This window comes from Pleurodeles waltl, chromosome 11, assembly GCF_031143425.1.
Source record: "Pleurodeles waltl isolate 20211129_DDA chromosome 11, aPleWal1.hap1.20221129, whole genome shotgun sequence".
NCBI lineage: Eukaryota > Metazoa > Chordata > Amphibia > Caudata > Salamandridae > Pleurodeles > Pleurodeles waltl.
Window position 1 is genome coordinate 246054667 of NC_090450.1, and position 18036 is coordinate 246072702.

An 18036-nucleotide genomic window follows, 5' to 3' on the forward strand; every position below is an offset into this window, starting at 1 on the left:
AAAACAAGAAATATCTGAGAGCTCTTGGATTTCAGGGAGGAATAAATACCTGATTATTCTCATCAGAGAAAACCACTGACACAATGGAATATCAAATCCTATTTACCCCACTAAGGAGAATCAGTGCCCACACAATGACTGTAGAAAACAGCAAATGAAAATGTATCACACACATCTTCACTACACTCTACTGTTAAGCAAAGCTACAAGATCATTTTGGCACACTAAAAGCATTCCTCCAGTTATCAATCTCAACAACAAAACACTTCTGGCTTGGGCCTCAATGTAAACCTGCACTCAGCCAACCGAACACAACTATTTTGAGTACAGAGATTAGCAAATCTATTACTTAGTTGTCTATGTTCCACTCCATATCTATGTGTGGCTACAAGTGATAATACCACCCTTCAATGTATTATGCATTGTCTGAAACCATTTCCCATATGATCACACTATAAATCCACACTCTTCCAGCCTTGCACAACCAATGGAGCAGCATGGTGTCAAATCACTCAATTACACTTCGGGCTTTATTAGGGGTATTTGGTGCTATATAAAGGAAAATACAATAAAACACATTGCAACTGTACTGGCCTACAGTGAAAACAACCACATCTTAGGCAGCATTTATCTTTCAACTCACTGACAGTTTCAGTGACCTTAATATGATAAACCCCATGCCAGTCATTGAATCAAAGGCACTGAATTCTACAGGCAGATTACAATCCTCAGATGATAAGCCGTTTTCTTTTGTTTTGCCATCGCATCACCAGATCTACCCATCCCATTTTGTTGGATGGCTCATTTTTTAACTACCATTAATGAGTCCCTGAATTCTAGTGTGTTTTTGCCAATAAGTGATGAGTAGGGTAATTTCATCAGACTGGCTTGAAGTCGCTAACCTTTGGCCTTTTCTGTAATTTGATTTTGAACTAACCTGTGTTTGGAGGCTCATTAACGCATCAGTACTTATGCACTTCTGTGTACCATAACAAAGCTTTACTTCAGATGTTCAGCACAGTGGTAACATGAGTGATGAATGCTCAAAGTAAGGCCTGTGTCTCTGGACAGGAGGAGTTCATTTAGGAATACAAGTTACAGCTGCTGAATGTTTAGTACATTTAAAATAGTTGTATCTTTGTAACATTGTGCTACTTTGGAAAGTGCACTGGAGAGAAACGCAGCTCTCTCCATGTGCAAATTGTTTGCTACTCTGTTGGCTCTTAGAAGTTTGTATACATGTTTTCCGAATTGATGACCAGCGGAGCACTTTCTTGTGTCAATTACTATAAGCGATATTAGTCAGAAGTGTAGCAGAGACCTGATTCAAACTATTAAAACGATTATAAATATTCATCAGCCTAACTGCAAACTTCTCTCCAGATAATACAACATCAAGCCCTAGAATATCCCTTGAGTCAATGTAACCTCTGTATTTTGCAGGCCAAGTTTGTCTTTGCCCACATTAATAAGCCTCGTGCTGGGCGACCTGCTGGTGAAGGTCTAGCGTGGACAGTAAAGTTTATAAATCCCAGACTACAGATTGGCTGAGCTGCCCAGGTTTCTTGGAATGAACAAATATGACATTTGTTTATAAAGTTGCCACATTCTGGATTATTCAGTTTGACATCAATACAGCAACATTCCATTAAAGTGTTGATCATCTCCCTTAATCAGTTGAATATCTTTAGTCTAGTGGACCATACCCTGTGTTAAGGGTCCCTACGCCCCCTCTTTCGAGACTAATCTACAATTACCTTCTGGGCATAATAGGGGCTTTCCTATTTGAGACATTTATAGACAAGATCAGAACAACCGTTTGCACAAACACTTTATTTACAATTTAGGAATGGGAATTTGCCTGTGAATTTAAGTAATAGTGAATGGAAGAAGTCTACTGTATCTTCGACTTGCACAGTCTGTAGTCTCTACCCTGAATCTATAGAACATTTTATGTTTTTTGTCCTGTATATGTGAAGACCAGAAGAAGATGGATAAGCCCGGCCTGCTGGCTAATGTCTACTTCACGACCTGAAGAAGCTATGCACATTTTAAGATCCAATAATACAGAACAGCTTATGTTTTCTGGATCAAGGTACCTACTTTTGCCTGGCAGATTAGGAAACAAATATTAGTCCATAACTAATAATATTTACCTTTCAGTTATTGTGTAGCTCTGTAAATATCTGTGGATGTCATTGTATCTTGTACTGCTGCTTTTATATTTTGAGCTGTTGGAAATGTATTTTGTGTTTTTATTCTGTTAAAATATATTTATTTATGTGTTTTTAAATGACGATGTATTTTATGTAAATTATCATATATTGATCAAATAAATTACTACTACTACTGCAATCCATATTAGGCTAAGTTTTAGTTGAGAGAACAATGAGATCTCTGCACTTTTAAAAACATTTTTTTTATTTCAATTGAATGGACTTAATACATTCAAGCATGGAAGTATAAGGGGAAAGGATGTCAAGCTTATAGCCCTCATTACTAGCTAGGCAGAGTAAAGTGAGGTATTTACCAGACATGGTAAATACTATTACTCTGGGGTGAAGTATTCAACACCCCTAGTGAATACCTCCTATTTCAAGTTTTTAAATTCCAAATTAGGCATAGGGCCTGATTGCTATCTTGGCGGAGGGGATTACTCCATCCCAAACGTGACGTATATTCCACCCGCCGTATTACAAGTTCCATTATATCCTATGGAACTTGTAACATGGCGGACGTGATATCCATCACATTTGGGACAGAGTAATCCCCTCCACCAATGTCGTAATCAGGCCCATAGTATGTGGAATCAGTATTCCACGTGTTTTTATATTTTTATGGACCTTCTCCACGACCCCCAATAAATTTTGGCAAGATAACCCACCCAGAATCTGCAAGTTTGTGATAGCTATCACAACTTGTAATTTTTATCCCTATTCAAAAAAGCATTTGCACAGGGATCGGAATTTAGCCCTCCACTTATAATCAGGGCCTGTATCTTCAGGTAGCAGCGGAACAACAAGTGAAAAAGTTTGTGGTCTAACTGACAGCAAGGTCCGAAAAGCTACCTTTACAAATATAGTGTGCATCCAACCACAGACTTGGGCCCTTAATAGATGGGGTGGGTAGCGAGACACCAGTCACCTTTTATTTCTTCTGTATGGATTTTTAATGGGCCACTTCCTTCCAATCAGTGAGGTCTTTCACTACTAGACAGTTTGTTCTAACCATGGACATGTGGATTTCCTCTATGAGCAGGTACTAGTTGGGTCTTTAAACCATAAGACATAGGTGCGGCACCGTTACCCTAGCCACTGAATTGTAATTCGCCCTTTGGCAAGAATGAGACCCAATATTTCATCTATTACGCTTGGTAGAGTCTCCATAGTAGTATAGTAGCTCTCTTGCTCCTTCTCTTTCGCAAGAGGACATTCTGGTTTTAAAAATGGTCCACAAGAGTCACTGGACAACGAGCAGAAAACTACATCAGATTACTGTACTTGTGTACTTGTGGTACTCTCAACGCTCCTAAGCTGGTAGTGCCACCCTTATCAGCACTACAAGCTACAACTCTATGGTTATAGATATCCTACAGGAGGCAACCTATACATAAAATGTATAGGCCTGCACTGTGAAGGTGAACATTATAACTGTCCTTGTTCGTCCTCTTATAATATAAAACTGAGTGAAAATAAAGACATCCTTATGACAAGGTAAAGGTTTTCTCGGAATGGAGAATGCTACAAAAGGAAGACATGGAGATTGTTTCTAGACCTCGCTAACGGCGAAAGAACCAGTGCACGACAACATGGATGCAATCCTCCACCTCTGCCCTCGAGAGACAAACCTCACAATTCATAAAACGTGAGGAAAACTGACTAGCTCTGAAAAAAGAGCCCTGACGAAATGAATGTGGACAGCACAAGAACATGCCCCTCAGGGGCAAAATGAAACTAGAGGGAGTGCGTGTTCCTGCCTCTAATGAGACACACTATAATGCTCCACAAACTGCATTCACAATCATACCCCGTTATTCAAAAGCCTTTCCTTCCAGAAGAGGAATCCCAAACAGCTTAAAGCCAAGTCGCTAAATAAATTGCCATTTTCCACAATTTCAATCATGTCGAACAAGAGGGCGCCCAACACAGAGCATCCCTGCTGTGTGCACTTGCACAATCAACAGAATAAATCCTGTTTGTCTTTTTTTCGTTATCTTTCGCCTCAGAACGACCTATGGCAATTTTTCAGCTATGCCCATTAACACCCTTCAATATGCTTAGTAATGTATTAGTGGCAATGATTACTATTTAATGGCATAATCGACCGACTTTTTTCAAAAGCGTTAGGCCCGACCAAATAACATTGTTATGAAACAGGTCTAAAACAATGGAGCAAACTGGTATTGTACCATATTTGCTATGGGTACATAATAAATTAAATTCACAAATCCAACTTTTGCTCATATCAAAATGTGACTGTGTTGAGGCAAAATTAGTTCGCTTTTCCAACAAGAAACAAACAAATTGAGGGTAAGAAAGTTAATTCTTGGGCCAAGGTTTCAAAATTGAGGGCTCCACCGCATAGCTAAAATGTTTTTTTAAACGAAATATGCAGATTTGTTTTTGCAATGGTTCCCTGAAGCCACGATTTTTGTCGCTGTAAACATTTGATGTAATATGTACTATTCCCTCTTAGAATGCCAGCAAAAATGGGGCTTTGACTTCATTTTTATCCAGCATTAAAAATGTATTATTTTTAACATGTAAAATTCCCAGGGCAGCATCATAATTCCCACGGGATTTAAGAAGCATAGGATTAATGATTCCAGTGTTTGGCCTCGTTGTTATAACCCAGTGGATGGATTCAGTCGTTCATCTCTCTGAGGTCAATAACATTAGCACAATTTAGGTGGTTAACATAAAACTTCTGTTATGTCTGTTATTCAGAGCCAGGTACCCAAAAACAGTGAAAGTGTGCTTTAAAGACACACTATGTTCCACTCTCCTGACGCTATAATTGAAAAGCCTACATCTCAAAATGACGGCTCTCAGGTTAGGAGATTGATTAAATGGCCAAATCACCCCACCACACAGGTGGACTCATCGTATGACTTCTTGTCAATGTCCTCCTGTCTGACCAGTGCCTGCTGCAAAAAAAAGTAGTGTAGAGAGGCCACACATAATGTCTGGACCAAATCACAGTTTAGTGAGTTAGACTTTCCTGCTATCCTTGCAAGATAACCATTTCCTTTGACATAATGGCCATACTGGAGCACTTTTTGACAGCAGTTACTGCCCCAGTCAAGTTCACAGGAGGTCTGTTCTGGTTATTTTGTGAAATGAAACTAGCGAGCAACACCCGATCATTAGAGACCACAGAAAATAAGTTTCCCTTTTTAGTTCGCAGAGCTAATTCAATTGACTGCCCAGCACTGTCACAGATAAAATGCAATTCAAAAGGGCACTTGTCCAGAGTGCATATCTGATTTTAAGGCCACGCAGCATAATCTTATTGTCATGCAGTTATTCATCATAATAGCATTTCTAATGGCAGCATGTATTTCACTGGCTCCCCCTGTATAAAGGTTATTCTCTGTAGCCTACGCTCCTTCATCTGCAGACTCATCTCTAAGCCAGTCCCTTCACGCACGTACTAAACAACCAGACGAACTAACAGGTCAGAAGGCATGCTTTGACCTCATTTCTAAAAGCCAGCCTAGAACAGATGCATGAATGCAGCATAAATTCACGTACGTAGCTCATCCTCTGCATCACCCCTGGGTTCACGCGCCTCATGGTCCGCCTCTTCTTCCAAATTTCAGCAGACGGGTCTCTCTTGAAAACTTTCCCCCGAACGCTCATCGTGTCGAATTGCTTGTCAGGGTCGCCAACGTGTCATAAAAATCGAACCCTGTTAGACACGCTTGCCCTGGCTGGGTTTCAGCCAACTAAATGAAACTGGGTGAGGAGTTTCAAAGGGAAGTACATCACTCGAGCAAAAAAAAAAAAAAAAAGATGCATTTGAAAGGAAGAGAAAGCTGGGTGTCTGGTCATAGCTTCCTGTGAACCCGCCTCTAGTATAAAACACACGCCATTGCTTAATTATGAAAAAGGAACTATATTCTGAATATGTCTTCCTGTTGTTTAATTCTTTGTGAAAAATTAGGACATCTTGAAAATGAGTCTCAGGTATAAAATGGTAGTGGAAATCAGAGTAATAAAATCAATCATAGTCAAATAAACATAAGACTTTCCTGAATAAAAATATGATTTCGAGAAATAACTTGAAATAATTTAGGTTAGAAGTCAAACACCCACCAGAAGCGCAAATCGAATTGACATGACTTTCTACAAAGATGGCCACCTTTTGTGATGCAGAGGAGGTTTGGGTGTATCGAAAAGGCACCCTGAAGATCTTTCTACCACTTTCACTTCCCTAGTACCATACTCAAGGTACATGGCTAAAAGTGCACAAAGTGGAGGCAAGCGCTATAAACTCAAATATAATTGAATCCAATTGGGTGTGAAGCACAGAGATCACCCTTCCACAATTCTTTTCATGTTTTTAAGAGTTATAGTTATGACCTCTCTCGTTATTAGTTGTTATTGATGGCATCAGTATTGTATTTAAAAAAACGAAATAATAGTAATATAGGGGAAGGAAATAAGTATATATGATAGAGATAGATTACTAAATTATTTGTATTTAAGTAAATAGTATCACCACTACGATGCATTCAGTTGTTTCTTAATATTTTTGTTGTTGTTTCTTTTTTCTTCATTCGTTTTTTTACTGTCTAGTTGAGGTCTGCACATGATAGTTTTTCTGGTCAATGGGCAAGTTGTTATACAGTTTTGTGGCTTGCTCAGGACAATATTTCCTCCCCTAATTAGATATGGGTGCGGAAAGTAAACTTTAGTGTAAGGAAGACGTTTGTTAGGGGTGAAGGTGTGCGACACTGAGTACATCTGTTTGCGTGAAATTTCATGAAATGTAACACAAAATTATACATATGGCCCAAAGTGTGGTTTGCTGCTATATTTCACACAACCATTTACTTTTTTGTACTGTAATTGTACTACCTAAGGAAGACTTTAAAGTTTTTGATACAACAATTACATTCCTTGAAATTACATAAACAAATAGGTTTTAATAAACTGTTCTAAATAATACAATATAAAATATAAAAATGTTAGTGATGGTGGGTTTTACGAAAAATGTATTTGAAACAAAAATATTTTTAAAGTTAATTATTTATTTAGTTACATTTATTTAATTATTTAATAAACATTTTGAATAAATGAGTTAGTGTGCAGTAACATTTAATTTTTTAGTTATGCTTCAACAATAATTGTGTTAATGTGCATTTTTATTTTACATCCAAGTACTGTTTAATGTTGTAAGTATTAATTAAAGAGACCTCTGTGTACGTATGAAAATGTACAAAGAAGTAACTCTACACTTTAACTTTCTGGTGTAGGTGGCATCACCCTGGGGCAGGTTTATGTAAGTCGGCCAATATGAGTACTTTACATTTGGAAATGGTGAACACAAAAAGTTGTAAAGCTATTCCAAGATGCAGTTGTAAATTTACAAAGGAGTAGGGAATAACATGCGGAACCTGGAACACTGAATCCAATTATGCATGTTTTTCACTTTTCCTGGGAAAATAATAGGTCGAAACCCACATTTACTGCCTGTTTGTGGTAAATGTTGCAGTGTTTTTTTTTGCCTATCAGGGTGTGGAAGAGGGGCTGATGGTGGCTAGAGGGCAGGTTACTTCCAGTGCTTAATTTGTACATAAAAACATGCCAGTGCCCAAAGCGCGCCTCTGAAACATGCGGCTGCTGCAATTGAATGTGCGAACATGGAATACTGAGGCAGCGTAATCCTGAAGCAATCTCAGACCTCTTCGATCCACTTACAGCTACTCCCTGCCCCTTCAGCTCACTCTTGCAGGTTTCTGCTTTCTCCCTTTGTGGCACGTTTTTGCTTTTCTCTTCCTCCGTCTTTCCCATGTGTCTTTTGCTCGCAGTAAATGCTTGAGCCAGAAAACAAAGTACTGGCCCTCAAAAATAAAAACAAGCACAAATAAAGCACTGGTTACTTCCTACTGCAGCTGAGCAGAACTTCTTGTGATTCCCTAGTAGAAGGATGTGTGTGGACAAGTGCCTGGTACAGCAACATCCGGCTGCCATTGCAGCTCCACCTGAATTCCAGGCCTGATGTCTTTTGGCCCGAAATTATTAGGTCTGTAAATTCCAGACCCAGACGCACTATGGAAGATATAGTTGCCTGGTGCATTCTCCCGTCCCCACAACGTCAACCCCTAAATCCCGAGGATACACTCCGGGCAACTTCTCATGGGGGCCAATGAAGTCAAGTGTAATGGTTAGATTAGAAACCAGATTTCCTAGTGACAAAGTCTAACTTTCACTATTATGCTTTAACTCATTATTTTTTATCTTTGGCCGGTACCTTAAATACTACTCAGTGATCGTGTTAATCAAAGATGCGTCTCCCTTCTTTGTGTTTCCTAAGATTTGACTTAAAATTACTGCTAATGTTTTATATAAAAATGTATGGTCAGCCAAATTGATATTACACGCTGCAGGGCCAATGATGAGATCTCAGGAAGTGACATTACAAGATTTTTTATCCAGCATTTGTTTTACTGAACTTGTTAGTTATTAGTGAAAAAGTTAACGATAAGGGTCACGAGAAAGCAGCAATTAATAAAAGGGTGGTTAATTCACAGTGGGTGCAAAATGTTCAACATCGGTCGCAGACATAAACTAAAGGGTGTCACTTGCAAGAGCTACATGATGAACGTAATGGAATTTTTAATGTTGTGTTCACTAGCATGCTACCCTTTGAGCTGATCACAGAGATCAATCTTCTGCTCTGCTCCCCTAAAAACCAATATTTATGTGGCAAATCTAAGAAAAGTCAAAAATTGCATGATGATGGTTATGGAGTACTATTGAGCTCTGGATTGTTGTTTCGAAAATGGCATTTCTTTGTTCTAACAGACTTATGTACTGTCATAAAAAGGCTTCATTGGACCATGATAGTTTTCGTTCAGTCAATACAGAGTAGAATCAAGGCTCTTCCAAGGTTTGATATTTAATGTATAGGGCAGAATCTATCTACAACAACAGGTTTAAATTAATATGTCAGGATATGTTTTTGCTAAGTTATTTTTATTTATAGGCTGCCCATATCACCCAGAAGTGTATTCTGCCATCTGTGAAGGGGGAAGTGCTTGCCTGTCTTGGATCTAGTGGAAGAGCCAGGACTTCGGTTTCTTCCTGAATTCAAGTATGGGTCAGGAGGCTTTTATGAGATGGGGGATTTTGTTCCAGGTTTTACGGGCAAGGTAGGAGGATGCTCTGGCACAGTATATGTGGGTGATGCACGCAAAAAGAATACTGACTGAGCGGAGATGTCTGACCAGGGAGTGGATGCGGTTATTGAGTTATGCTGGGCCTTGATTTGTGAAGAGCCTTTTAGTGCCTTGCAGGTGTGCATGAGGAGTGTGAAAAGGGTGGTGGTGGATTACAAGTCCCTTGGAGGTATTTGAGATGTTTAGATATGTGGGCAAAATGTGGGATTTTGAGAGTGAGTTTAGGAGCTGCGTTCTGTCTTACTTGGAGACTACTAAGGTGTTGGGTTGTGATGAGTATGTAGAAGGCATTGCCACAGTATAACCTGCATTAAGGATCTGTAGGTGTCAACAGGAGCCATTAAATGACTTTCCTGAGCATTTTGAGGGTTTGGACACAGGTGGAAACTACCTAGATGACCTGATTGGTCATAGAGATTTACCTCTCAATCATGATATCCAGGTTCCTGGCAGCATTGGGTAGGTGGGAAGTCTTTCCTTGCCTAGCAGGCCGCTAGCCTGGAGACCGGAGAGAGGTGTCTTTGCAGAGGACAACCACATCTATTTTGTTGCTGTTGAGTATGAGGAAGTTCCTTTTCAATGAGTCTGCTACCCAGGACTTGCAGGTGACCTAGTGTGTTTGGGTGGAGGAAGTAGGAAGAGGATGAGCTTAGTGTCATCCACATATGAAATGATGTTGAACCAATGGGAGTAAATGATGTTGTTGAAGGGGTACATATGCCTGTTGAAGAGTGTGGGACTCAAGGAGGAGCCTTGTGGGATGTCGCAGTTCAGGTTGAAAGCTTTAGACAAGTAGAGGAACATGCAGACCATTTGGGTGTATCTTGAAATGAAAGAGTGAACCATCAAACCATCGGGCCTCAAACTCTGGACTTGTGGAGGCATTGGATGAGAATTAGGTAGGAGACAGTGTTGAATGCTGCTGAGAAATCAAGCTCTAGAAGAGAGCTGCTGTCTCTCCTTTGCACATCATGAGGCAGATGTCATCAGTAGCAGCGAGGAAGGCCATCTCTGTGTGATTGTTTTGTCTTAATCCACATTGGCATGGGTCCAGGTAATAGGTTGCATGAATGTAATTAGCCAGTCTGTGGTTGATAAGCTTCTCAAGGACCTTGGCTTGGTAGAGGAGGAGAGAAATGGGCCTGTAGATAGTCAAGATCAGGGGGCTATGTGAACATTTTTTGAGGAGCAGTACCATGGTGGCATGTTTCCAGGAGTCCAGGAAAAAGGGGGAGAGTGGGGTTAAGGATGAGTGTTACAGCTGTGCAGATGGGGTAGTCCTTTGGTGAAGATGTAGTGCAGACAAGGGTCTGATGGGGCTCCAGAGTGGACGGAGTGCATGGTGTTACCGGTTTCTGTTTTGGTGATGGCTGGCCAGCAGGTCAGGTGCAGTTTCTGAAGTGTTTCTGTCAGAGGAGTAAAGGAATTGATGCAAACAGTGCACTGGGCATTTACATTCAGCGGCTGCTGCCTGCACGCCCATGGCATTACAGTTTTTAAGGCAGACACCCTATTGATTTGAGACCACTTTTGTACATGCAATCGCATTTGACCTCATAAGCATAACTTCAGGTAAATAAGTTTTAAAATGTGCATTGTACAGTACTGAAGCTTTCTTATGGGAACATGAATTGATAACTGAAAGCAGAGAAGAACATTCAAGAACATTTATTCATTTAAAGGTATTTAACATAATGTGTTTATACAGCACTGAATGCCGTATTTTGGCAATAGTTAAGCACTGTAAATGACATGCTACAAATACACAATGTAAAGCACTCCATTTACTAACCTCAGAAGGATAGGAAGATAAGTCTGCTTTCCCAGAATTCAGTCTCACACCCTCCAAAACAGTAAATTTGACAGCAATGAGCATTCATCTCACTGAGCCATTCTCCTGGTATATAGGTACAGGCTCACAGGTAATGGAGCCCCAATAGAAGCTGGGTGCTGCCAGCTCATTCCTAAGGTTGTATGTGACTCCAGAAACTTTAACATAAAGAATGCAAATACCTGGAAACAGAAGAAATCACAGAGACAACAGTCTAGCAGACACATGCAAACACTAACCAAAGCAAGACAGAACAATTACACCTGCTCTGCTGCATTCTCTCTACCACTCTCCCATGTAAATAAAATGTTGTTCACCAGAAGGCACTTATACCCAGCTCATGTTTATAGTGGAATCCTGCCCGTGAGGCCGGATGCAGTCTGTTGGATCTGCTGAAGGGACACCCCAGTCTCTTGTGAATGTTTATGAGGCCACTAAATATGGTTAACCACTAATAGCACAGGGGCTACATACTTAGGGTTTTAGTAGAGATTTTCGGCCCTTTTCCTATTATTAGACTAACAATACTTTTCAATACAAAATAGCACAAACGACAGCAGAGATCAACTTGTGCGGTGATAGTGTAAAAATGACTGTATTTCACGCAGCACCAACACCCCCTATTAACAATGTGAGGGGTGCAACAGGGCAGGAACAGAACTAACATCTAGAGGTTCTCATGCCACAGTCAGCATGGCCTGGCCAAGCAGGTAACCCTAAAGCCTAATTAAATCAGACACAAATAAGGAACAAACAGGATATTTCATGATAATCCTTTGTGTATGTTCTGTAATTCCCACAACTTTTCAAGCAGCTGTCATTACGACAGTTGTCCTCACCTTGAGTACAAATCACACACAAGGCACAGAGACACAAATCACGCACAACACAAAGGCCCATATTTATACTTTTGTTAGCGCTGCACTTGCATCGTTTTTTGGTGCAAACTTATAAAATACAATAGTATTTTGTAAGTTTGTGCCGTTTTGGTAAAAAAATTACACAAATGCAGTGCTAAAAAGTATAAATATGGGACTTAGTGTCTTTTTGAAAAACAGCTTTTTTAGCATGAGTGCAGCAGATGACATCATCAGCAATCAACTCTTGCTAAATATGGCGCTGTGCGTTTTTTGTTCACGAACTCGCAGGGCAGTGCAGGCCAGTGCAGGCCTTGGTTTGTTGCATGTGAGGTTTTAATCTGGGTCACTCACAGTGGCACGCAGGAGGGAAAAGGGTCGGGGAGGCGAGGGGGCAGGGAAACGACATAAAAATAAATATGATAATTCTTTAAAAAACCTTACCTTTCTCGCCGCTTCACTCCTCAGTCCTCAAACTGCAGGCACAGGCTCCTAGCCTGCCTTGCATCACATTCTAAAACTGTTTTCATGCTGCTGACAGCATGAAAGCAGCAATAGGATTGGATGGAGCACCCAATCAGGGCGCTCCGAGGCAGAGTGGAAGTCTCTGCCTGCTGTCTCCAACCTGGCAACAAAGCGCCGGGTTGGAGAGCGCCTAGTGCACATGTTTGTTTGGCCAAGACAGATGGCCAAAAATACATGCGCACTGAGGGGGAGTGCTGTGCATTTACCATACGTCCCTGTCATCGCCAATGGCCCCACCCCCTTCACAAGAAAACAATAGTAAACATAGTTTATTATTGTTTTCTTGTAAATGTTTTGCAGCTGCTGGCTAGGGGAGGGGGTGACGCTCCTTCGCCATAGCAGATGAGCTGCCCCTGGTCACATAATGCAGGTATTCCAATAGGCTCTGTGCTGAATTTGCTAACAGATGGCTGTAGTTAGATACAGCTGTACTGAACCCTGTAGACACTATCAACAATTGGATTAGCCAAAATTCCCTTCCAGCTCTTCCCAGTTGCCTTCCCATTGATTTGAATTTTTAGGACCAGATTCAAAACTTTTTTTGCTTATCCCTTCCGAATAAAACCCGCCAGACTTTCCCTTGCACTCTTTCATTTCATGTCCAGGAACACTCATTCAGAGGGATTTCCTGTTGTCAGATACCCAGTTTTAAAGCTAAACATCATTGACTAGATGAGCTATTGTGGCCGGGCTAGGATTTGTGTTTGGATGATGTGTGAAAGTCTGCATTGTTATTTTGCACTACAATTCTTATATTTTTTTAAGTTAAATTAAATGTAATATGTATTTTAATGTTACCACATGAATACAAAACAGTGCCCCGCTCCCCGGCATTGAAGCTTATTAATTATTTTTAACACCTTGTGAAGTTTACTCAGCAGTTTGGGCAGTTTCTTTGCAAGACTCAAATCATTTGTGGATCTAGCGTTAGCCAATGCATTTTGAACTTAATAAAATTATTTAATATTTTATTTTTATAGTTACATATAGGGTTTTCAGCCATCCCCATTTATCCTTTAGGCTATTGTGCCATTCACATTTTTCTTCCACCCGCTAGAGTATGGGGCAAAGGATGATCCCAATTCACAATAGCTAACTTGACAGGAAGCAATGACATTCTGCTCTTTCGTAGAAGTACATGCATACACAAAGTAGTTCCCCTTGGAGCCAGAGACTGTTATGGCCATGTATGCTTGTTGAGACCAAAAGTATTTTTGATTTTAAACAATTTATTATTATTTTGTATTGGCTGGGGCCAGCAGCTCCCCAAACAAAAACGTTCTACAATCAACATAAAAAAAACAAGTGTAGACAAAGCCAAAGGGCTGGCAGCCAATGTCAAACCTATTGGCTTTGCCAATGCTTGTTAACTCCGGCTTCTGGTTTCTTTCCAATACTCTTCAGTGGGATACGGCTAAAACAAACGTTAATATTGAGGAGAGGAAGCTTCGCAGCTACATTTGCGACTTAAAATCAAAGCGTGTCAGCAGAATGAGGGGGTCATTCTGACCCTGGCGGTAATTACCGCCATGGCGGAGGTCGGCGGTAGCACCGCCAACAGGCTGGCGGTGCACCGCTGGGCATTCTGACCGCGGCGGTTCAGCAGCGGCCAGAAACGGAAAGTCGGTGGTGTCCCGCCAACTTTCCGCTGCCCTTGAGAATCCTCCATGGCGGCGGAGCGCGCTCCGCCGCCATGGGGATTCTGACACCCCCTACCACCATCCAGTTCCTGGCGGTTCTCCTGCCGGGAACAGGATGGCGGTAGGGGGTGCCGCGGGGCCCCTGGGGGCCCCTGCAGTGCCCATGCCAATGGCATGGGCACTGCAGGGGCCCCCGTAAGAGGGCCCCAAAAATAATTTCAGTGTCTGCCTAGCAGACACTGAAATTCGCGACGGGTGCAACTGCACCCGTCCCACCTTCCCACACCGCCGGCTCAATTCTGAGCCGGCGTCCTCGTGGGAAGGGTGTTTCCCGCTGGGCTGGCGGGCGGACTTTCGGCGGTCGCCCGCCAGCCCAGTGGGAAAGCCAGAATGACCGCCGCGGTCTTTCGGCGGGAACCGCGTGGCGGGCGGTGACCGCCGTCCGCCGCGGTCAGAATGACCCCCTGAATGTTTAATAGCAGCCTTACTGCTAATATGATCTCAAGAAAAATATAAAATCGGAATAAGAAGAATTTGTGATCTGCCCTAAGGTATTTATTAGAACACAGCAGCACTTACCGAGAGCCACAAGTCACATTTAGGAATTAAAATCGTAATTTAATCAGAGTCACAATTCCATGCAAGGATGGGAATCCGAAGGTGCAAAATATTTCATTCTGTTGTACCAAGCTTTGATTTTAAATAAGTATGATTTAAAGAAAGGTTAATAATCCTGACTGAGAACACGTAGTCCGAGAGTGAGGAGCTTTAGCCTGTGGCTAACAATCTAATGGGAATATGTTAATTAGTGGAAACAAGTGATAAAGGTCGACATTGAAAAACGGCAGGTGATAAAAGATGGTGCATGTAACATTTGCTCTTTCTCAAACAAGTGTCTTGATTTAAAATACTTAAGGCCAGATTTAAGAAAAGGGACGCTGTTTTATCAAAAGTGGTGCTGGACCTAGTGCAGTTCCACTTTTCTTGCACCCCTTAGCTCCCTCCTAACTACACCATGTGTGTGCCGTATCTAAGATATGGCGCACCATGGCGGTAGTTAGGGACTAGCGTCATTATTTTTGTCCTGAAAAGTCCATTGAGGCCCATTGTAAACAAAGGTGTGTCTCCTTTTAATGCCTGCTCTGAGCAAGAGTTCAAAGTGCCAAACTAAAGTACTGCAAAGAAATCTCTTAAATTAGGTTGAAGGCAAAATGTTCACTCACAGAAAAGCCTGCCATACATAATTAGTGACGCTGCTATTTGCGAACCACTGTGATGAACTACAAACAATTTTTTTAACTGGTTGCTTTCTATAAATTAATCAGTACTGCTTTTTTTTCCCCAAAGAACGTTTATGTTTGAGAAAACATCGTCAGAGCAGGCAGTGGTCCCCTAGATATGTCAAACCTATTCTAGAGGGGACACCTTCAACTTTGTGAATCAATTCACCTCCTTTGATGTATTAGTAATTGATAAATGTATTGCAGCCACAATTTAGGTCACAAACCATTCAAACATAAAAATGCAACTCATAAGTTGAAAGGGATGGGAGTTTCATTCTTCCACACTTTTGTGATTCGAAATTGATCATAAAACCAGTTGTGCGAGTCGTAAATGGTTATCTGACTAGTAAAACAGGTTTAGCACATATAAAAAAGCACTTTTGTGGTTGCAAGTGTAGTCGAATTTTAAGAAATAAAGAAGTGACACAACTCTGATGGCCATATAGTATATATTTATATCAAATAAATATACAGACGGGACTACAGCTCAGTTCTGTAACTGAAACCACACTCAACTCAGCTCTTACAAACAGCCTCTTTTATAGTCTTGGTACACAAAGGAAACTTCTCGTCTCTTATCATATTCCCAAATAGCACAGTAGCTCGATATTTTGTTATGTTATTCGTCCTTGGCACAAGCAATAATTCTCTAAAAAGCATCTGACTACTTGTCACTAAAATGCAGCTGTGGCCTTTATATTATACATATGCATCCTCTAACGAGCACAGTGTCTCTTGATCTCACCCTTGGAACTCTTATGAGTGTATCCCCCCTGGCTACTTCGATGCTCTGATGTTTTATGGCCTGTCCTCCTCCCTCTACCAACCTCGACGCACAGAAATATTGTGTGTCTCCCTTTAGGGTCTACCATGATTTACACCTTCTCCTAACACTGGTATCAGAAAGTGACTTGGGCTCTCATGTGTGTGACTTTCTACATTATCTGAGGTATGTGAGGACCGGCCCTAACTGCTTTGCCTTGCACCTGGCCTTCCCCTCTATTCTCCTTTCTGTCCCTGTACTCCATTTTAACATTGCACCCAGTTTTGGGCCTCTACTTGTCTTGCACAGTGTACACTTCTGCATGTTTACCTCTTAAGCCATGTGTTGACCAGAGTGGACCTTCTTTCTTTTTCTTGAGATCTATTACACAAGCCCTATGTTTTTTTTGTGAACTACATGGTTGCAAAGGGCCTTTGTACAACTGTCCCTTAGCTCAACAAGGAAAAAAGAGCCTACTCCTAGAGAGGATGTCAGCATTTCCCACCATGGAGAGACCATGAGGGAGCATGTAGTGATGCATGGTGATAAATAATGCAGAGAGGTCTAACATAAATGCAAGAGCTGAATATACCCCCAGAGTTCAAGGTTTTTTAAAGCACAGTGGTTCTCATTGGAATATAAATGGATATACAATGGACACAAAACACAATAGTATTGATATCACAACAGCAGAAAGAAAAGAAGAGAAAAGAAACCTCAATTATCAGGAACAAATAAGCCCACAATCTGTGCGAGATTTATATATAACTTTGAAAAAGCCCCTAAACAAATGTGGATTCTACAGTTTTCATAAGACACACACATTCGCATCTTCCCTTGACGTCGACGCAACCCCGAAGCAAGTTACTGATTTCAGCAGTCCAAGGTTGGTCCCTGTATCCAACCCGGGCTCCATCGCTGTTGGCCTGACTTTGCAGATTTGACCCTGTCTAGCATGACCAAATGGCCCAAGTTGGTGCTTTTTGTTTCTAAGCCCTGTATTTGCAGATATTCTTTAAACTTTCAAATCTCAACTTCTACTTATTGGATTTTTGTTGTTTTGGTCTTGTTTCGTTCATTCAATTAAGCTCTATTTTTCCAATGAAGTGTGGTATCATTTTGTGTTATTTATCTCGTGTTTTACTGTTTTAACTGTTGCATAAATACTTTACACACTGTCTTCTAAGTGAAGCCTGCCTACTCTATGGCACGCACACAGGTTAATTTATGGTGTGTGTCTGAGTTACCCTGACTAGGATTGTGGCTCTTGCTTGGACAGGGTGCATACATCTGCCAACTAGAAACCCAACTTCGAACAGCAGCTATGAGGTGTTCTTGGCTACCAACTCAACAAGGCAGGCTTGTGGGGCTTTTGTGTCCATGAAGCTATAAGAAGAAGTCAGCCAACTGACTCTTGGTGTCACGTCTTCTGTCTGAGGCTCGGGATGAGTTTCTCTTCAGCAGGGCACCACAGGCACAGTCCTCTCTTTGCTAGCACAAGGAGCAACTACTGAAGTTTAGTCTTTAATGCAGCCTCTCTTTGCCAGGCCCAGGGATCAGCGGACTGTCCTTCATCAGTCCACTCTTTTCTACAGACTTGGTCAGAGGTCTGGGTGCCAGAAGCGCCACTTTTATGCCCTGTTTGTGCTCTCATGGGATGCAGTGATTACTACCCAATGGGCTATCAGATACCTTCCTGCCTAGTGGCACCTTCCTGTAACATGTGGCATC

At 41.4% G+C, this 18036-nt stretch overlaps 1 protein-coding gene across 5 annotated transcripts in view; it reads right to left on the reverse strand.

Moving 5' to 3' along the window:
* The window catches only part of DOCK10 (dedicator of cytokinesis 10), a 1618956-nt gene that overhangs the window by 1220511 nt on the left and 380409 nt on the right, over nt 1–18036 (reverse strand). The window contains exon 1 of one of the 5 annotated variants that reach the window (XM_069213491.1): nt 5754–5965. The exons of 3 other annotated variants lie outside the window; for them this stretch is intronic. In XM_069213491.1, coding sequence (XP_069069592.1) covers nt 5754–5861 — 108 coding nt within the window. In that variant the 5' untranslated portion in view covers nt 5862–5965. Of the gene's footprint in view, nt 1–5753; nt 5966–18036 lie in introns of those variants that run through there. One more of the 5 variants, XM_069213492.1, reaches the window with a different exon arrangement.